At 31.9% G+C, this 22,987-nt stretch overlaps 1 protein-coding gene across 1 annotated transcript in view; it reads left to right on the top strand.

The window, feature by feature from the left end:
* Positions 1-311: 311 nt before the first annotated feature.
* Positions 312-22,987, top strand: part of LOC148272351 (SLIT-ROBO Rho GTPase-activating protein 1-like) — an 80,591-nt gene continuing 57,915 nt past the window's right edge. The window contains exon 1 of the mRNA XM_088240152.1: positions 312-476. Coding sequence (XP_088096278.1) covers positions 437-476 — 40 coding nt within the window. The 5' untranslated portion in view covers positions 312-436. The remainder of the gene's footprint in view (positions 477-22,987) is intronic.

The raw sequence follows: 22,987 nt of genomic DNA, 5'->3' as shown, positions 1-22,987 counted from the left end.
CCCCGTTTGTCTTTGCTACATACTTTTATATTCCTTTTGTTCAGTTTCTTGTACATATTATGCTTCTTCATACATCTGTTGTATTTGGCTTTGGCCGTATAAAAAATAAATCAATCAATAAATAACCGATTGCGATTTATTGAATTATTTCCATCACTAATCCATCTAATTTCGCCGTTTATTGACATAAAGCTGTGTGTTAATCGGGTGATGTATGTTAATGTGTGATCTTGAAATAGCCGAGTGTGATTCAGCGCTAACATTGCTAAATGCCACATGTTCCGAGGCTCTGGCCTGCTACGCGAATCTTCAGTACATAACTATCTGGTGTTTGTATCAGAACGATGTTTTCCGCAATTTCCGAGAAAAGTTTCGGTAATATTTTTATTTCAAGGAGCTTTATCATACGGGAACGGTGACTAACTTCGCTGTTAAAATGCTCCCATTCCGCAGTTTTTTCCATCGCATTTCTGATGGTATTTATTATTTTTATTTTATAAAACAGTTGACGAATATTTAGTGGTTTTTATATAACTTTTGATTCATTGGAGTCATGTATCAGCGGAAAGATGACGAAGTATGATATGTCACTTTTTTAGCCATATTGAGTTATATATTACCGGATTCGTCTCGATGAGATCTGCAATCTGGCAAAATATGGTATGTCTTCGTTTAGTAGTGTTAGGGAATATTAGCCGTGTCACTTTATAATATGTCTATTGTTCTATTTCCAAAGAAGGCTAATTGAGATATTTCACTTAATAACAAACATTCCCTGACAACTGACGTGACATACTGTCTTTAGAAATGGAGTAACAGTTGACAATTTATGATATGTCATGTTTTGCCGTCTTTTTTTTTAGATGGTAAAATATGATTAGTCAAATCTTGTTTTGTCAAACATTTCTCTATTTCTAAAGATGGTTTGTCACGTCTGTTGAAAGATGACTAAATATGGTATGTCAAACATAGCTTGTTTTTTGTTCTACGAGTAAATGGCTAAATATGATTCGCCAAACATATCTCATTTTGGCGTCTGGTTTATATGTCAAAATACGATATTTTTAAAATCTTTTTTTTCATTTTTTACATTAAAGATAATGGGGTGTCCCGTGCCGTGGGAGACATTTTATATAATTTAAAAATATGCCTTATTAAACATATTAAACCATAATATCAAATACATAATAAAAACACATAAAACTCACAAATAAAAAAACTATAACTAAAAACATATCTCTACCTATTTGGCTTAATTCACTCATAAATTTGTGCGCATCCCACCGCCATTATCCATTCTTAATGGCGTTTTTATAGTTACAATATTTACTAATTGTCCTTATGGACAATGGAAGCAGGTTGTACACTTTGATGGAGAAGTAGACCAACCCTCGTTGACCGAAAGTTGTGCTCATTTTCATAGGTTGTTTTTCACAATGATCGATTTTAAGAACATAATGAAGCTGGATTGCATCACGTTTAGCAGCTACAAAGCGCATGGACGCGGACGGTACGAAATCTAGCCTCCATTTTCTTTTTTTTAAAATTTACTATGAAATGTTTTTATTTAAAAAAAAAATATCGTTTACAATTACGAAAAAGAGCTTACGTCTTTATGATGAGAAAGTAACCCCAAAACCGGTCAATGTAAAACTCATAAGTTAAAGTGGTTTATACAAATTTGTAAATAAATAATTGTAAAATGTCAAACCACAAAATGAAAAAATGTTTTTATATTACTAATAATTAAATTAAATTTTGTTTCTTTTATTTTTCATTAAAGAAAACATAGTCATTCATGTCTAATATTAAAGCGCAGATTTGTAATTACAAAAAGTTAAAATTATATTGTTAAGTATAAATGTAAATATTAAAAGTGACAAAAAATCTAAAATGAAAAAAATGTTTTCACCGGAAGTCTGTATATTCCTTAATAATTAAGAAGTCAAAATATTCTTGGCATGACCAAATCCAATAAATACTTGAAGATGGACATGTCAAAAGTCGGAATAATCGGCGAACGCGCATGGTAAGATGTATGAATGTACAAGAAGCGAGGTATGTATGCAAAGAGAGTGTGATATGGCGTTCTGTCCTCTCTGCCTGCGATTACGGGGAAATGGCATGATGGTTTGTTATGAAACAATATTCTCTTGTAAATTATTGTTTTTGACGGTTACGTTGTTTTGGCCTTATCATTTCCCTTTCCGCATCTAATGGTGCATAGGAAACTGCATTGGTACGACAATCGCATCTTATCTTGATCATTTTTTGTTACATGAAGGTAAGATGATCAGTGTTGCGCTTCAGTACTTAGTTTATTTATTTAACACTTTATATACATATACAGTCTATATACATATCAGGGCGGGCATATTGCCTTAAGGCAATTTCTTCCTACTTACCCAAACCGTTCAGTTTGAGAAAATTACAAGCACATGGACATATTGAATCTTACGATTTTATACAAAATTTAAAAAATATATATTTAAATATATATATTATTTATATTATTTATATATTATTTATATATATTTTAATTTTGTATAAAATCGTAAGATTCAATATGTCCGTGTGCTTGTAATTTTCTCAAACTGAACGGTTTGGGTAGGTAGGAAGAAATTGTCTATATAAATTAACACTATACTGTAAAGAGAGAAGAGGGAATGGGAAGGAAAGAAGAAGGATAAAGGAACAACTTAAATATTTAGAGAGTGACATTTCAACCTTGACTTAAATGTAAATAAAGAAGGGGCGTCTCTAACATTAGTGGGTAGATTATTCCACAATCGATCAGCTACTACTGTGAAAGAGGAGGCAAGAAAATAAGAGCGATGAAAGTCTATTAAAAGGGCTCTCTCGTTACTAGAACGAAAAGATAGTCCATGTTGTCATAGAGGTTGGAAGAGCTCTCTTAGTTCAGGGATTATGAAATATCAAAGTGTAAAAACATCTTATTAAGTAAATGTTTCACGTCAACCATGGCGGGAATCGTACCCGAGACCTCTTGCGTGCTGTGCAAACGCACTGACCACCACACCATGAGGCCGACTAATACATGTATTTTCTTAGGTTTGTTTTTTTATTGATGTGCGTCGATGCTACGTGTAAACGTAAACACCGGGATTATAACTAAACTCTTACATCCCTTAATGTTATATTTGGTTCAAATTATCACTTGTCACGTCCTTTTCGATTGAGGCTTAATCTCCTAAGATCTTTATCTCCCTTTTATTTCTGTGTATTGTCTGCCCTAACTTCCCCCTGTCCGGAGGCAGTTTCCGTAGTTGGGGAATTTTCTTCCAGGGAGATGGATAGATGATGGATGCGTCTCGTGTAGGATGGAGAGGGGAGGGAAATCCATCCCTATCCCGTCCCAAGGGCAGGAACTGACAGCTCTAAGGGCTAAGAATCTCGTTACTTTCAACACAACAAAAATGTTGTTTATCTATTTTAAGCAGCTGCGAAAAGCGCACATTTATTATTAATTGTAATTTTATATTATTTTAGTATTGAAGAAAACAACAATGAGGAAGTTCAGTGTTTTTAAAAAAAAAAAAAATGTTAAACTAAGCAAAAAAAAAATGCGTAACGTGTTATCAGCGCTATGATTTTTAAAATTTTTTGTATTTCTGAAATAACTCCGCTTGTGACGTCAGAGGTTGTTCTCTGTTAGTTCTTCCCATTGGTTCGTTTACGGTAAGCCAACCGGATATCCTTCACAGCTCTCACATCATTGGTACATTGGTTGGTTCATATGAACCAGTGACGACAAAAAAAGTAGTGCGTTTTTGTTAAAATATTTTTTATAATTTTTTTCGCACATTTTCAAGAAACTTTGCCGTACAATTTAATGCTCTAATTTTTACCGCGCGCAAGAAAACATTTTTGTATCCAATTTCCCGTAGGGCTGAAGTTCCTCATTGTAGGGTTCTTTTCTAAAACTGACCACTTCCAAATTTGGGCTTTTTTAAAAATCGGTATTTTTGTTAACTTTACTGTTTGAAGTAAAAAATGGTAAGATGTAGATACAGTATTTTTACTAAAGAAGGTTTGAAGTTTGAAGGTGTATTAAAAAAAAAAATGTTATTCTGTTTTAAATGTTTCAGTGGAAGTTCAGTGCTACTGGATATTAGATACAAAAATGTTTTCTTAGACTCTGTAAATATTAGAGCATTTGATTGTAGGGCGATGTTTCTTTGAAATGTATGAAAAAAATAATAAAAAATATTTTAATAAAGACTACTACTATTTACTGTGTTACTTTGAACGATTTCACTATTTCTTCCGAATCAACCAATGATAGAGTGTTGTGATAGATTTACGGTTTCCGAGAGGCCAACGCACCAATCAGAACAACTCAGTAAAGAGAACTAGTGACGTCACGCGTAGAGTAATTAAAAAAAATATGAAATTTGGAATAATCGTAGCGATGCTAATACGATCCATGAAAATAAAAAAATATTGGCTTAATTTGATAGTCTATTACCAAATTGCCCATACCATACTTATGGTAGGTTTTTCTTATTTTCATTGTGTGTTTTGTAATATAAATAATATAGATGTACCTTGGTTTTTAAAACTGTCTGAATATTTGTTAATTATCTTCGTTTTTTTAAGTTAGTCTTCTTTGTTTATTCTCAAATGTAATTAAAAAAAAATGTATTGTTAAGTGTCCTCGGCACGGCAAACCCCAGTGGGGTCACATTATTTTTATTATTAATTATAGTTTGAAAGCAAAAAATATGAATAAATTTAAAAAATATAAAAAAACACTCAACTTCCTAATTTCTTTGAGTAGACAGTTTTTTTTTTAAATGTGAAAATATTTTATGTATGGCAAACTTTGTCACACCCAAAACCATGATGATCGGTAGGAGAAAGAAGACATATTGATGTATGTAACAACAAAAAAAACCTATTTAAACCGAATAGTTGTTTACTTCTGCAGTGGAGAAAACAGGAATGCCGAGGGGGTAGCTAGCTCTGCGCTCTGCAGATATAAGCAATTATTTGTTTTTTTTTTAATTTTGAGACGCTTCTAATTTATTTTTATTATGCTAATAGGTCATCTTGCTTATACCGATCATGTGGTTTCGGTTGTGATAGGGCTTACCATACACGCTGTATATCGGAATTTGATATGATGTGATGTATAACTCGATTTTCCATATTTTGGAAATAGTAAACTTTGTAAAAGAACCGTTCTTAACAGATCATTTGCAAAATAAACTGTAAAATCAATTTCATTTTTAAAATCATATTTCGCTTCCTAAAAAGGACTTCATAGTATAAAAAAAAAATTGTTAACTGCGTTCGCAGTTTGTCGGGATTTAAAGTGTATGTAATGAAAAATTAAAAAAAAAAAACCTTCATCCACCTGGTCATTGAAATGAATAAATAAATAAAATGGCATTGTATTATTAATGTCCCGTGTATTGTATGTAACATTAATATTTGTATAATTTTTCGTCGGGTCGTTGACCGCAAAAATTAATAAAAATAAACGAATCAAAAGCCTTTGTGTTATTTCTGTGTTGTCAAATGAAATATTCGAGATTCGTATTGTTGTCTTTTTTCGACATTTGCAAACGTTTGAGTGGTGCAATGAAGTGGGCGGTACCTACGGATAATACCTAGGTATGTGCCTATCACGCACTTCGAGTGACGGTTTACAAGAAACACTAAACGGCGTTAAGCAAAAGTCAATCAGCCCTCATTTTTTTTTAAATTTGACTTTTTATACATTTTATTTGTTTTATGTTTAACGAACGGGCTTTTATTTAAATGGCATTTTCTGTCAACCACCCAATAAAATAAATCATCAACATCATCATTATCACTATGCCCCATTGCCGAAATAATGAAAGAAGCGTGCGTTAAGCGTATGGATGTAAAATTACGTAATTTTACCAAAAGAAGCGGTAAAATACCGTTTTTTACGGTTTTTTACGGTAACTTTCGGTAAAAAACGAATATGACGTACTAATTTTTATTATTCGAAGATATAACAAATACGAGTGGCTTTGTTTTAGGGACACGTTACACGACAGTGAAAACCAGGTTTAGATTCACCGAGTGGTTGTCGAGATTTATTATGAATATGAGACGTCCAAGGTCATTCGGCATCTACTTTTTTTTTTATAAAAAAAGGTTATTATGTTTTGAAACATAACAGGATCGGTGAACATAGGGTTCTTAGTAAAACCTTAAGTTTGTGACCTTGAACGACCACCGCTCATGCCGCGATTTAAAAAAAAAGAAGTTTTTTTGCTTGTAATTACGTCCCTATAGATTTTATGATTAAAAAATATGAAAGTCGGAGAAAATAAAATTTACTAAAAAATCGTAATTTTTTTTCTTTTCTTTGGACCAACACTTTCCAAGATACACCGTACATACCGAGTGATCTTGAACGTTCCATACTCATAATAAATCTCGACAACCACTAGGTGGATCTGAACCTGGTTTTCACTGTCATGTAACGTGTCCTAAAACAAAGTTACTCGTATTTGTTATATCTTCGAAAAATAAAAATAAGAACGACAAATTTGTTTTTTACTAAAAATTACCGTAAAATACCGAAAAATACCGTATTTCACTAAAATCAGGTAAAGTTCCCGTAAAATACCGAGGTAATTTTACCGCCTTGCAACTCTAGCATTGATATACAAAATGCAGCGTATCTCGATCATCTGTTGCATGAAGGTGGTAAGATGATCAATCGTACGCTGTAGGGGCCAATCCAGAAAAAATAAATTATCGCGGTGGTGGTGTATAACTATCTGTGGTCCCCAGGAGCATATTATTTTCATATTTTTTTTGTTAATCATCATAATTCATTTTTTGCATAATCTACTGTTATGCTAATCTCCTAAAATGTATTATTTTTTTTACAAACAAGTATAATATATATTTACAAAACAATATTTACATCTATACTTATTCTAACATTATTTATTGCTATTGTTCACTTACTATCCTAATTTATAATATTTAAACTGTTCTTTTATATGTACACTTATATTATCCTATGTATGTTCACTATTTTAAATAAATATAACCTAGTATATTTTATATATATACTCTTTACATTTCATTTGAAATATATTTACACTTTTTTTCATTTTTTATGCTTTCTGGCATTTCCTCAAATAACCGTATTCCTTTGTAAATAAGGCAGTTCTGAGACATTACTTTTGATACAGGATTAAATGGCATAATAGTATTTTATTAGGTTAAAACTAATAAAATACTGAACTTACTTAAATTTTTATTTTTACCTTTTGTCATTTTCTTAGATTTTTCGTCACACTTGTTGGTTAACTGCTGCATAACTCCGTCCATCTCTAAAATATGTAAGCCGTAATTACGTTCAAAGTCACTGCTAATTTTCGTCTCGGATGAAAAATAAATTAATGTCCGTTCAGAATTTGAGTCTGTGCCGTAAAAAAATATAAACAAGTTTTTTTTTTAATGTTAACAAACAACATTATAGTGGTGTAGTGGTCAGCGCGTTTACCTACCATGCAAGAGGTCTCGGGTTCGATTCCCGACATGGTTGACATGAAATATTGATTAAAATCGGCATTTTTACACTAGAATATTTCATAGTCTCTGGACTGATGCCTGAAGCCTAAGACTGATTATCTTATTTTCTTGTAACAAAAATGATCAAGATAAGCCGCGGTTGATGTACCGATGAAGTGCCCCATATACCATTAGGAGCGGAAAGGGAAAGAGGGTGTTGAAGATGATTGCGAGTATGTTTTGTCTAAATTTAATTCAATGGTTTTTTATTGAACTTTTATATATTATGCATATTTTTTACTGTTCTATAACTTTTTACTATATTCTGTCTTCTAAATAATTTTACTCTTCATATACAACACATACATTATGTTAATATTTTTTTATGTTTAAGACAATTCTTTGACGTAAAATAAATGAGGAAACGTAAAAAAACATTTAAATATATTTCTTAATGCCTTTTGAAAAAACACTCATTGCGTCGATCGATTCTTCAATACAACGTGAATAATAGGTAAATTTCTTTTGCACAGTAAATTCATGTATTTTTAAATAATTTTGATTTCATTTTAAATAAGTGCTCTTAATGCGTCCTTAAAAACGTATTTATTTTGCATATACTTTTGTTTAATGTTAAATGTTTAATATTACAATTTACAACAATTAAACAGTCGGTAAATCTACTTAGTCGAATTCAACTATTAATATTTATTCTAAATAGTAAAGTTATGTCATTGCGAATATAATACAATCCTCTCTTAGTGTGCATAGTAGTTGACTCGCTGAACGATCGTTAATAGATCTGATCTCACAGATTCAAGTCTTTAAATGAAAACCAATGTTCATTTACTATTTAGTTATGCACCTAACATAAAACTAATTCCTTTTTTTTCTTTTTCCACAGGTAAGTTCCCGAATTGAACGAAGAATTTCATCTACATTTTATTAAAACTTCACCCTACATTAGCTTCCGTCGTGTTACTTTATCTGCATAAAGAATGTAAGGAGGTATGTATTATTGACAGCTCTAAAAATATACCGAGGAATGAGAGTTTAAAAAAACTACCCTCTGTTCTGGATTTTTTATTTTTCTCGTAAAACTGGAAACTAATCCAATATAAAGATTTCAAATCTATGAAAAAAAACTAACTTATGAAATATTCTTGTGTAATAATAAATACCTTTCTTCAAAATAAATATTTCATCTTAACCATCCCAGAAATAGAACTCGATCATGATTTCTTGCGTGGTGAACAAATATGTTAGGTAACCCTTGGATCTCTACGCGGAGATTGGATATGGGCTTATTTAAATGTGATTTAGGCAGAAGGTGTACCTATATATCATCTAAATGAGCGATGGTTCTGTAGGAAGACGTTAGAATTGTAAAGATTACCTATTAAAAAATTGAACAAAAAATACTAAAACTGCACTTTCTCAGTGGGGAGGGGGGATAAATTTATAATATGATTAAGGGCTAAAAATTTTCCCTAAGATTATATTCTGAAGTGTTTTCAATGAGCGAAACGCCATTTTTGCGAGAACTCACCTTTAGGGTGGTTTATATTGATTTTTTTCTTACCAATTTACGATTTTTACTAGATTTTTGGGAAAAGAAAAAGAAGTATATCGATTTCATCAAAATGTTGTAGCATATTTTGGATCTCCATTTTGTTCGTGATGTGAGTGTCACGTTTCGCAAACATCATTATTCCATTCCCTAGTTGGAGCACATGGTCTCCTAGTGAGTCTCCAGGCATCTCTGTCAGCTGCCAGCTCCTGGGCATCCTCCCAAGTCAGGTTCGTGTCCCGTAGTTCTGACGTGAACTGCCGACGAACAGTCAGCAGCGGACGTCCAAGACGCCGAGAACCTGATAATAAACAAATACAAATTTTGACAATTTTTGTAGTGCCGTTTTCGTAAATAATCACTTCAAAGACGCTGTACATATTCATACTTAATCAAAAAAATAAAAATAAAGTCTATCAATAGTTTAACTCTTAATAACTTTTTTCTTTCTATCGAATTTTACAAATCATGTTATATACATATACTATGTTTGTACTAAAGGCCTTATATTTAAAAAGTAAGGAAACGATTTAAAGTAGGTAAAGTAAGTAAAGTAAAGTAGGCAAGCGAGGTTAAGGCTTTCAGGGGTTCTATTCTGGATCTTCTCTTCTCCAAGAGAGTGATTAATTTAAAGAATTGATTTTTTATTAAGTGACGAGACTTTGCTTCACACAATGGCCACACCGATGGTTTAAACGTCAAATGGTGTATAAAACTGCTGCAAAAACGGAAATAAAATAATTTGAATCGGGTTCTGGTCCTGTGGCTAGCTTCTCGGTCTCACGGATCAAAGGTCCGTGGTTCGAATCCCACTTTACCCTAAATTGATTCCCATTTTCAAATAGTGAGTTATTTACAACTCTTTTTTATTTATTTGGGTAAATCATAAGAATGCAAATATTTTTTTTATTTTTTTTAATAAATAAAAAATCGAATACGGTTCGGTCAATTCAACTTAATTAAGTGTTTTGGGGTATGCTTAAGGTCGCAATAATGTTCAAAATGAAAATCGTCAGGTTTGATTTCACGTGTTCATATTTTTTGACGTTTAATCATCAGTGTGACCATTATGTGGAGCATAGTCTCGTCAGTTAAAAAAAATAAAAAAATATTCAAATTAATCACTCTCTAGGGGTAGAAAAGAGTACCAACCCAGGAAGCATCCGCAGTATATGGCCCAGCCGAATTTCTATGCATATTTATTGTTATAGATACCAACTACAGTAACAAGAACATAATATAAAAATAATGTAAATATATGTCTCGACACGGGGTATGCCCAGTGAGGTGTTCATATAGAAAAAAAAAGTAGTATGTGAAATAAATAAAAAAATAAAACGTACCACTTCCACCTGATGGCAGTTGTCACCGGAGTTTGCTGGGTCCGTTTTTATATTTCTTTATCCTCACAACGTCAAACCACCGCGCACCCAAGATTCTTCTGAGACACCTGTTCTCAAAACTCGGCATTTTGATGTTTTGGGCCCTTGTGAAGTTTGCGCGATTCGCTCTCGTAGGGGGGAGTAAGAGAATACGGTTCGCAAACGCACAATTTTATATCAATTCACGTTTCGCTAAAACAATTTACATGTATTTGGGCGGATTATGTCGAATACGTTTTATTGCGTGTGTGTATTTTGATATGTAGCCGGTACGTATTCACGTTTGCCGTGTTATACGCAAAGTAAATACGGTAACTCCAAATTCAGACCATATATCGGGAAAATCTGTTTACAGTCTACTTGCCAATGGGAATTTTTTGTTATGTTCACATAACACGTGGTGTGGCGAAGCTTTCTCTAACGCACCCATGTGAAATTTTCCTCCATTTCCTCCGTTTCCTTCCTTTTTAAACCTTTTGTTAATTTTATTATTAATTATATATTTGTGTTAATAATAAGGAACTTTAGCCCCACGGGAAATTAAATAAAAAAATATAAAACCAACATGACATGCATTTCAATAAGCACATGCACTGATTAGGACAAACATGCACTGATTATATATGAAAATATTCTATGTTGTTTGAGGAATAGTTGAAAAAAGGTAGAGGGGATGGAGGGATGGAGGGATGGGGTGAGCTTAGTAGGTTTAGGGTGACCATTACATTGGAACATCGTATAAAGGACTATATTGAAAGATTGTTTGATTATTGATCAAAGGAACATTATTTTTTAAAGCTTTCCATATGTGAAATATTTCCATATTATTTACATCTAACCCTTTATTATTTGGATGTAAGATTTTAACTCCTGTATATTATTTATATATTACAACAGATATGAAGAACATTTAAGAGAAGGTAATATAGAAATCTAGGCATCTACAGGGCTTATGACCTGTCAATGGCTGGTTTAAGTGGCCACTTTACACACTGTGTAACATTCACCATTCTGCCCATATTCAAACATCTATATTCCTTTAATTCTTTCATCTGTTGATGTTTGCGAAGTTAAAGAGCTGAATATTAGTCATGATTTTAACTGATTAGGTGATTTGCGAATTCGGAGAAATATTATTGTGAAGACAATTTCATATGTTCTTTAACATGAATATCAAAATTTCTTAATGTTCTTCCAACGTAAGCTGAAGGACAAGAATTGCATTTTAATTGGTAAACACCTGAATTATTTAATAAACTGTTTTCATCTTTATTACTAAGCAATAATTTACCAATATTGTTATTTGTATAAAAATCAGGTTTGATATTATTTGGTGTAATTTTGGATACGTTTGTGGATATAGTATTTACAAAAAGAATTCTTCTCCATTTATTATCATTATTAGTATTATTTTCATAACTGTTGATAGGACTGTGGACAGGAATTACTGTTGGCAACTCAATATCAATATTTAAAATATTCAGTTAAATGTTTGACCACAAAGTTAATGCTTTAAATATTAAGGAATACTTATGCATTAAAAAATATATCGGCCAAACTCTAACCTTTCTCCGGTCATTAAAATTTCTAGCGTGTGTTAAAATTCAACGATTCCGCGATGTTTTTCCGCTCGCCAAATCTTTTTCCGCCCGTTTCCGCCCTGTTGGACATTATTGGTTATTGAGCTTGACTGCTTTGCGAGTGAGCGCTTCTGTGTGGACGGGATGAATAATCCTAAAGTTTTCTTAGTCAGAAGTTGACGCACCGTCAGCACCCGGCGCTAACTTAAACGTACATTGTTGTATGTCGCTACTTAACGAATTTAAATTTATATTTTACTTTCGTTGGCTATTTAAAATAAAAATAAAAACGTGATTTTTTTTTGCAAACGAAGGGGAAAATATTTTCGAGAAGGAAACATGAAAGTCTAGATATTTTCAGGGCTTTGGACCTGTATGGGTTTTTTTTTAAATGACTTCCAAAAATTTTATAAAGATTCTTTAAAAAGCTTACCACGAGGAATGTTCCTCTGAAGTTTCGTGGTTTGGCCCTGAAAAATCGTGTGCTTTTAGAACTATTCAGTTTATACATATTATTTAATTTTGTATATTACAAGTGTGATGTTTTGTAGATTTCCTTCTACAGTATCGAATTTATGAATTAATTAATGAATAAATAACTTTGGAAACAGTTTGGCATTTTACCTATATATGTTCATATATATTAATAATATACCACTGATATATGCACATGAGATTTAACTTAAATTAAATTGTTTTATGCGCAACAGCGCAACGCGTCATTTATATTATAGTCTTTCTTCTTAAAATTTACTTGTTACATAATTTTTTTAATTCACAGGAAGATTCACACAAGTATTTATTATCACAAAAGAAAACACAAAAGCGACTTGAGCGGCGATAAAAATAATTTCAAGAGTGGTCTTAAAATCACTGAGTAATCAAGTGTGTTTTTTACTCAAAGTTGCATTCGTTCAAAAATAAATTTAAATATCCCCGTTCTTCGGCGAGTGTGTAATTAGATATTCTTTTGTGGCTTTATCCCTAAGCTTTTCTCTACACTTGACTCTGCTTCACAAAAGGATCCAATAAGAAAAACACGAGAAAGGATCGAGCGAGCTTCAAGAGCTGGAATGATAAATTATTCATAATCCTTAAATAGAATTCGAAATATCCTTCCAACTAAAGAGGGCGGAAAGTTACGCCAAAAGGGTTGGATACATTCACTTTATTTTATACAAAAGATTTTATTAAATTCTTATATCATATAAGCAGACCAAAAGTTAAATAATTTGAATACAAAATAATTATTAAACAATTTGATAACAATCTAATTATTGTGATTTCCGGTATTATTATTTATATTATTTACGTATAAGGGAATGTGGATGATTAAACATATGCAGAATGGTGAATATTACACAGTGTGAGAAGTGGCCACTTAAACAAGCCAAAGACAGGTCATTAGCCCTGTAAATGCCTAGACTTCCATATTACCTTCTCAAAAATATTTTACCTCTGTGTTACAACTAATTTAAACCTTATAATTATTTTTTAAATGTCATTTCTTTGTCATTTAAAATGGTATGTCCATAAATGTACTTTGAAAATAAGTAGTTTTTTTTTGTTGTTTATTCTAATTATTTGAATTTACCTTTTTTTATTTTATTTTATTCAGGAAAACATACAGTATAATTAACATAATTTTAGAGCATAAAAAATAACTTAATTTTAATGGTCCAATGAAGTTTTCAAGATCATCCAAGGTTATCAATTAAATATTTTTAATATCTCTTTATAATTACAAGAATAATAATTATATTGTAAGTGAAAAAGAAACATTAAAAGTAAATTTTGTAATTACAAGAAAAAAACAATATTTCAGGAAACCCTGATAAATTATTAAGACTTATCGTTCTACAACTGACGGTTTTTATCTGTTACAAAAACGGTATGGTTAGCATTTATTTTAATTTAAGAGCTGGTCAATTTTTTATTTATTTTAAAAATAAACAATATAAAAATACCTTTAAAATAGTATATTTTATGATAAAAATATATTAAACTAACCCAGCCTTTATTTAAAATCTCTGTAACATTTATTTTTACATTTTAATTGCTTTTCAACGTGTACAGTCCATTAAAATCTTTAATAAAGTTTTCATATAAATTATTAAAATGTGCGCGCTTACCCAACTAAAAATTGTATGTTTACTTGGTTCACCGACATGACACATTAACATAGGCTTATCAGATGAATTATAGAAAATAAAAGACGAGTGATACTTTCATCCACAAATTTGGATTATCCAGTGACCGGTTTCATCGCTTTCGCGACACCTTCGAGACTGGTATCTTTACTAAGAAATTCAATGTATTTAGATAATTATAATTAAAATTATTTTTTATGTTTCTAATCCTATATTTGTGGTGATATACTCATGTGTCTGTTTCATATAATTGCTCGTCCCATCTCAACACAGTTCTTTTAGTCCTATGGAGTTGGGACTTACTGTCTCAAATAATGTACAATAACCTTATATACTCGTATGTAAATAAATAAATAAATACAAAACAGAGGTATAAGATCAAAAACATAACAATAGCAAAAAAACCGAATATATGGCACATCAATATGGCAAATAGTAAACTCAAACATTCGGAAAACCATCAAGGGGTTTCCTACTCAAATCCCTCCCACTAAGGAAAATCCAGTACTTAACTCCTCTCTTGAAAATAGTTTAATAGTGTAATAAAAAAAAGAAAGCACTGAACTTCCTCATTGTATTATATTTAATATGTAAAAAAATCACTAATGACGTTTAAAATAAATAAAATGTACGAACACAATTTTGACTGGAATCTATTTGCGATGTTTGCCTATTTGTATCTGCATAGTTAACAGTAACTAAAACCAATGCTTTCAGACTAGCCGTGAGTAAAGCTCGTAAGGGTAAAAACGTAGTAAAAAAATGCGATTTCCATTTCCAATCAGACTTGTATTCAGGATTCGGTTTTCAGTGTGTTCCCGAACGAGTTTCCTTGCAGGGGGAGTGTGGGTGCGGAGTGCAGATCTAGTATTTATAATTATCGATATTGCTCGAACGCTGCACACACAATAATTTGTTAGTACCATTTTTTTTATATGCGTATAAGTATATGTAAATATGTACATATTTTTGTTTAAATTCTTTACAAGTTATTTACAATTAGCTTTTTAATTCAATTACTTTTCTTATATCCATACTTTTTTTTTCTTTTTTGCTATGTAAAGTTTCACTTTTTATTTTGCATGGCAGTATGCTTTTTATTGTTTCTACATGTATACAAAAAAGCGTTTGTTTATCTTTTAAATTATAACTTACTATGTTTGTACTTTCCTGTATATTTTTTGTAAATGCCCCTTGGGCGTATTGTAAAATTAAATAAATAAATAAAACTGGGATGTATACTGTATGTCATTGTGTGCTTGGGTTAACGGACATTGCATACTAACTGCATCATAGACCATACACGCAAACTGATGTTTTTTTTAAAAAATTAACTGATAGTAATAATAGCTAACTGTTGCATGCTGAAAATTTTCATTTTTTGTCTCAGTTAATTGTAACTTTGGGAATCAGTTGATCAACCCTAGGTGGACTAGAGGACACTCGTGGGGATTTTTATAATGCGCTTTCTTTTTACTGTAATGAATGGAAAAACATGTTATCTCTGTTTTACCCATGGCATGTCGTGGATCTTTATTTCAAATGCCTGTATCCCTTGCACTTATGCAGTTGAGTTTGCTCGGTCTTTTATATTATACTTAGTCTAAGGTAGGTAACGCACCCTGCCTCTACCGGGGGTGAGTCACAGAGGGGATAGGAGAGACCCTGAGGGCGGTTCCGGTCTGAGGGGCGAAGCAGGACCGGATCTCAGCACTTCCTGTATCTACCCCGATTGCTTTAATCATCCGCAAGAAACTGCTTTTGAACTTTCCTTCTTTCTGTGTTTTTACTTCTGAATCCCTGAAGTAAATATAGTATCTTTATACATAAATGACCGTATTTTTCAAGTGCAAAATTTAATAGGTGCATGAAATATTTTCGTTTTAATATGTTTGATACATAGTACTGTTGTCTGATAATAAAAAGACACTTTATTCCTATTTATGCTACATTTAAGATATACTCGTATGATATATTGCGTTGCCCTCAACAATAAAAAAATAAATAAAAAAAACATCATAATTTACATGCAAGTATTCGTGTAAGAAAGGGATCTACAATATGTGCATATTTTATTTGTTTTTTTCTGTAAATATCTCTACCATAGATGCGACTGGCTGTCACTGTATTATTTACATAAAAATAGACATATTATTATAAAGTGACATGGCTGATATTCTCTAACCCTATAAAACGAAGACATATATATTTTTGCCTGATTGTAGATCTCATCGAGACGAATCCGGTGAGCATATTTATTTTTAATTTGTTGCAACAGAAAGAGAAAACATTTTTGAGAAGGGAATATGGGAGTCTAGGCATTTACAGGGCTTATGACCTATCGTTGGCTGGTTTAAGTGGCCACTTTACACACTGTGTAACTTTCACCATTCTGCCTACGTTTGAACATCCACATTTCCTAACTCTTCCATCTGTTGACTTTTGCCAGCCAGTCTGCAAGCATTTGGCCATACTCAAAACATTGTAATATACATTTTTTATTTTTTTAAACTTTTTGTACATAATACATTGGCGGGCTTATTGCCAAATGGCAATTTCTTCCAACCAACCAACCAACCAATAAAATAAACGTTTCATTTTTATAATACAAGTTAAAACATATTCAATAGAAAATAAAGATTAAAATAAAGCTAAAGATATGTAAAAATATAAATAAATGTATTTGTGTATAAATTACCCTAAATCAATACCATTATTAAATGGGAAAAGGGAAAAAAGAGGAAAGAGGAAAGGAGGAGAGATTAAGGAAGAGAAAGGAGATGATTCTTCAGACGTGATTTAAACAGATATACTGTAATTATAATAATAAAAATACTTTATAGTTTTATTCCACTTTTATTTATATTTTTTTAATAATTTTTTTACCAGTGACCGGGTTTCGTCGTGACCGACATCGTCAGACTGGTATATTGGTAGCCTATAAAGTATTTTTATTATTATAATTAAAATGCAGTTCTACCAAGAAGTGTCAGTAGAAAGAAGATATACTGTAGTAACATCTTTGATGGTGGATGGGAGATGATTCCACAGTCGAGCGGCATGGATACTATATGAGTTAGAGAAGAAAGACGAATTGTGGATGGGTATTAAGAGAGTGCTTTGAGAATTAGAACGATGAGGTAAACCATGAATTGATTTATAACTTAATATGCTTTAAAAAGTTACTTATCATACATATTTAGTCATCTTTTTACTGATGTTTTGTTAAGAAAAATATTTTGACATCTTCACTATTATTCGTATTAAAACATTTTCTGTTTGTCTCATAAATTTTAATTCATTGTTAATTTGTAATTAATCATTTTTCCGTTTGATATTTTCCGCTTTAATCATAATAACTTATTAACAGTACCCTCATTACATTATCTTTTAAAAGGTCAACACAGTACGTGACGACATCTGTGCCATACAATATCTGTTCTCGTATATTTTTATAATATTTATTTTTTTGCGTTTTTATGATTGACCCAAACATTTCAATTTTGGCGGCCATTTCCATCGAGTTTTATACAGCTCACTCTCATGAAATGGGCACCGAGTTCGAATCTCGGCCTCCTAATCTGTGAGTCCGCAACACTTACCACGGGACCACGACTTGGTTCTATTCAATAATTATCGTTTATTTGTTTCATTATTTTACCTGCAACTGAAATTCAAGTTAGTTAAATCAATGACTTTTATTAATTCTTGTGTGTCTATGATGTAACATGAGTCTACATAGGATACGAGATTTGATATATCCGTTTTGTTTTTTAAAATTATGAAGTTGTAATTTTTGTAATCTTCAAATGGACATTTTCACACAGGATTTTAATACGAACAATATTTATTCTTGCTATGCGAAGTATAATTATGTGAATGAAAGTGTCGCCAATACAACGACGAATCTGTTTAACTGTATAAGAAAGAGCACGACTATAGAACAAGGAAGATGAAGACGCTGTTCTGTAGGCGGTGTTTGTGTGAATGAGACAACAGCATCCAGATAGCACTATAGATACGTCGTGTACTATGTGCATAAGACAAGGAAAACATCAGTCGTGTGTGTTTTCTCATTCGTTCAAATCAGTCGTTTATTGGCAGTGCGCGGGAGTTCACGCTAGAATGACCGACGTAATTTTGATTTAAAATTTAATCTGCTGTAACAGGCATAAATTATGTTTATAATTTTTGTCCCAATGTTTTTTTTTCAAATGTCTGCACTTCAGAATATTTCGTCATTTGCTTAATGTAACACGACGTTACAGCGCCGTATCCAAGTGATTTTTTTTATTACAGTCTTTTAAGAGTTAAAATAACAGCTGATTTAAATCACGAATCATCATCCAGTTGCAATCGGGCCTTTTCACGTATTTCTTCACCTAACCTTCTTTACATAGTTAACATTATGGCTGATCGTTCGGTCAGCCGAAATTAATGAAAAAAATATAGGTACTATTATGAAAATGAAACTTTTTTATTAGTGTTACACAATTTTTATTATTTTACAAGAACACTACTACAGTTTTGGGAGAGCACTCCTCCCATCAACGGTTGAAATAAAACTAATATAGTAAACACAGAATATTGTTCACAATGTCATAGAATTTAAACAAAAAATAAACAAATTAATCAGTGAAACTTAGAGCTAGGGGTTTTTTTATTTTTAAGTTTCACTGATTAATTTGTTTATTTTTTGTTCAAATTCTATGACATTGTGAACGATATTCTGTGTTTATTATATTAGTTTTATATCACCCGTCGATGGGAGGAGTGCTCTCCCGAAACTGTAGTAGTGTTCTTGTAAAATAATAAAAATTGTGTAACACTAACAACAAAGTTTTATTTCATAATAATTTATAATGAAGTGTTACGAAGTGAATGCTGATTCAATTAACAAAAAATATACTATTCAATGTGGCGTGTGGTTATTCAGCCAAAATGCAATATGGCTGATCTTCTATTGACCCTTCTACAATGCTGAGCCGTTTTGTATTTGGCTAGCCAATACGTGTTCCGGCTAAAATGAAAATCCGGTAGCGATACATTTATACGTCAGCATCAAAATGGATTGCATTAAATGGGGTTAGTTGATGCAACTCATTGTTTTAATCCTGACAAAAGCGTAACTATTATTTGATTTAACTTTTACGCCTGCGTTGCGGTAGTGCAGTTTTTTTTGTCATTTTTCTTTTACCCGGTCGACTTGTTGAAGTTAGAATCCCTCCCTGAATATTGGAGCAGTATAGTAGGTACCACCCCCCTGTCTGGACTGATATAATTGATCCCCCTTGGATTGCACCCTTCGATGGTGAAATATTTTTATATGCAGAGTGTTTTATGTTCGTGTTTACATACGAACAACGTTGACGTGTTGCTGTCAAAAGGAAAACATCACATACTACGAATACCGATAAAAATATAAGAAATGAATTTATAATAATAAATTGTATTTTCAAAATCAATATGGATTTTGTGGAGAAATGTTTTCATATATAACGTTAGAAAAGAAATATAAAAAAAATATGTCACTAGAAAGACGCGACATGTTTGGCATTAATAGTTGTGACGTTAAGATTCGTGACGATGTTCTAAAAAAAAATAGTGTTCAGGAACATAAGTGGTATTTGGGGCGTGGCCAAAGCAATGACTGTTTTTGCGGGAATTCATTATTACAAATTTTGAAAAATAAATTATGCTATTAATTAATAGCAAAAAAAAATTTTTTTTTGCTCGACACTATTTTATAGATTCTTATTACTTTAAAAATGTAATAAAAAGTAATATTTCCCTATTCAATATATTGTAAAACGACTAAGACCTTCCGAACGACCAGCTGTACAATCCCGCCGATCCTAAATAATAGAAAATTATTTATGTAGAAAACTTTTACAGATGTATCTACCTGTACTATTTATTTTTCCATGGAAAAATTTTATTAATCGTTTATCTACGTTTATAATTGATCATTTCCATCTTTAAACATACCCGCTTAGGTAAATTGGGCGCGCGATTGCCAATAAACAGAAGTAAAAAAAGTAAAGTGGCGGCCTCCGTGGTGTAGTGGTCTAGACGCTTGACTCGCGCATGAAAGGTTCCGGGTTCGATTCCCGGTAAGAACACAAAAAATAATATGAAATTTTTCTCAAACCTGGTTGTTTTGTAATGTAATTCACCACTGTAATTGGGCCTTCTGGCCTGTTGTGGTGCAAAAAATAATCTAATCCTGACACCATTCCTGCTGTTCTTATGTAAAATGACTTCCTGAATCCGAATATTGCCCCCGTTTTTCCTCATCACCCGCTGATTTTGGAGGAGCCCCCCCCTATTTTTATCACTTTTCGATAGTAATTTTATGGCCATTTATTTCATTTTGATGGTTCAACAGGATTATTTTAACTGAAAAGAATTAGAGACGTGAGGTTGTCGATTAGCTGAATCACCCACCCAATCAATACGGTGGGTTATTAGGGAAAACGGGGGTCACATTCGGATGCAGAAGATCATTTTACAAAAGAATCAGCGTGAATGGTGTCAGAGTCGATTTTCATGCAGACCAGTGTTATTATTGTTATATCTGATGATATGTGATATAAAAATTGTATGGTTATTGACTTAATATATTATCTCATTTAAGCTTCACGCTCGCACGGCGATTGCATAATATTTTTAGGATATTTATAATATTTTTTATTTGTTTTAAATCAAATATACCATTTAACAAAAACATTTATGCAAAAAGGTCATTTATGTTTTTTTTTTTTTACTCTATTGATAAATAAATCGTAAATTTTCGTAGATAACACGACGTTTTCCGGCAACAAAAAATGCATTTCGAAGCTCGAAATGTTGAAATTTATTTGTGCCCGAGATTCAAATTAACCGAGGCTTGAAAGGCCGATTAACTGATGTCCGGAGAAAGGATTAAATCAGATTTTTTCGCATGTAATTGTTTAATGAATAAATAAAAACAACCCTTTGCGCGCTACTACGCTACTACGCTCCGCTAACTCGCCCCATATTGATATAAATATTTTATTTACCCATATCTCCCAAGCATATCGCGTAAATTGCAGAGGGCTTTTAGGCATTTTAAATTATTACCGAGATATTAATTAGACACGCCAAACGAGAGTTTAAATTTAATGCGAAACACATGTAGGAACTCGGAACCTAGGGGAGGTTTTTTCAAAAACATTAATTCAAGGGTTTGCCTGTGCATTGTACAATGCAAGGATCATTAAAATATTTGATGACTGCGACTGGTAAAGTTGAAGCATGAATAAATTTAATGAGAGTGGATGGTGGTGGTTGCTCAAAGCTTATAAACAATCTGAAATTTCGTACAAATTTATCAATTTTGTAATATCAACAAATCACAACAGGGGTGATTAACATTTTAGAGAAGGGAATATGGAAATCTAGGCATTTACGGGGCTTATGACCTTTCATTGGCTGGTTTAAGTGGCCACTTTCCACACTGTGTAACATTCACCATTTTGCCTATGTTTGAACATGCATATTTCTTCGATTCTTCCATCTGTTGATGTTGATTTAGTGAACTTGAATAACTGAAACTTTTATTGTTGTGAAGAGATTCATCTGATCGAATTATTTCCCATACTAGGCAACGCCTGAAAACAATTTTCAAACTTCTTCTTGGACCAGTTGGTTTTATAACAATATTTTGAGTTTGTCCAAATGTTTGCAGAAATTTTGTGACACATTTTATTGATTTTTATTTATTTATTAATGTACACGGCACGCAGTGCCTTTTACATTAAAAAGATACACATTAAAATTAATATAAACACTTCAATATATTGCGAAAAACTTCAAAATTAATTGAAAAGTATTATGTTACATAAATACTAAATATAACACAGCAGTATTGTATAAAGAACATATTTAGATATAAAAACATAGTTAAACAATGTGCGCAGATAAAGTTTTAAAAGGAAAAGAATTTATATATTTTTTATTTAAGAGGTACATATAAGCATATTAAATACAATAAAATTCTTTTGTCTCAAAAAATAATAATTAAAACATATTAATAATAATAACAAATTTAAAAAATAGGTAAACACGTAAATATGGTACACAATAGTACCCATATAAAAGTAAACGTAGAAAGCACTATTATCTATCAAATGTAAATTACTGTTCACCACCTTTGAAATGATTAAATAGAGTTGATTTATATCAAGTATACTTGTATACTTTATGTGAAAAATATCAGCAACGTCGGAATAGTTATTGCTGAGTACATGGAGTCGATTCAGAATAGCATTTTGCGGCATTCTCATTATCATATTCTATCACATCAACCCTGATGATGAATGGGACTTCAATGCGATCAGAAACGTCAGTATAGAGGGCGAATGACACGCTGCACAATAACTGAACATGCAATTAAGTCATTTATATCAACTAACAACGAAACTTTATTAAGAAAGTTAAATTGTGAAATATTTACATTTACAACTATAAATGTGTTACAACGGAGAGGGAAAACATTTTTTCAGAAAACAGGGGGATATGGAAGTCTAGGCATTTACGGGGCTTATGACCTGTCGTTGGGTGGTTTAAGTGTCCACTTTACACACTGTGTAACATGCTCCCTAACTTTTGAGGAAATGTGGATGTTTAAACATGGGCAGAATGGTGAATGTTACGCAGTGTGTAAAGTGGCTACTTAAACCAGCCAATGACAGGTCATAAGCCCCGTAAATGCCTAAGCTTTCATATTCTCTTCTCAAAAATATTTCTTCT

The sequence above is a fragment of the Micrasema longulum genome, unplaced genomic scaffold (genome assembly GCF_059751315.1).
Source record: "Micrasema longulum isolate JH-2025_06_02 unplaced genomic scaffold, ASM5975131v1 h1tg002365l, whole genome shotgun sequence".
NCBI classification, from domain to species: domain Eukaryota; kingdom Metazoa; phylum Arthropoda; class Insecta; order Trichoptera; family Brachycentridae; genus Micrasema; species Micrasema longulum.
This window is presented reverse-complemented; position numbering and strand designations above follow the sequence as displayed.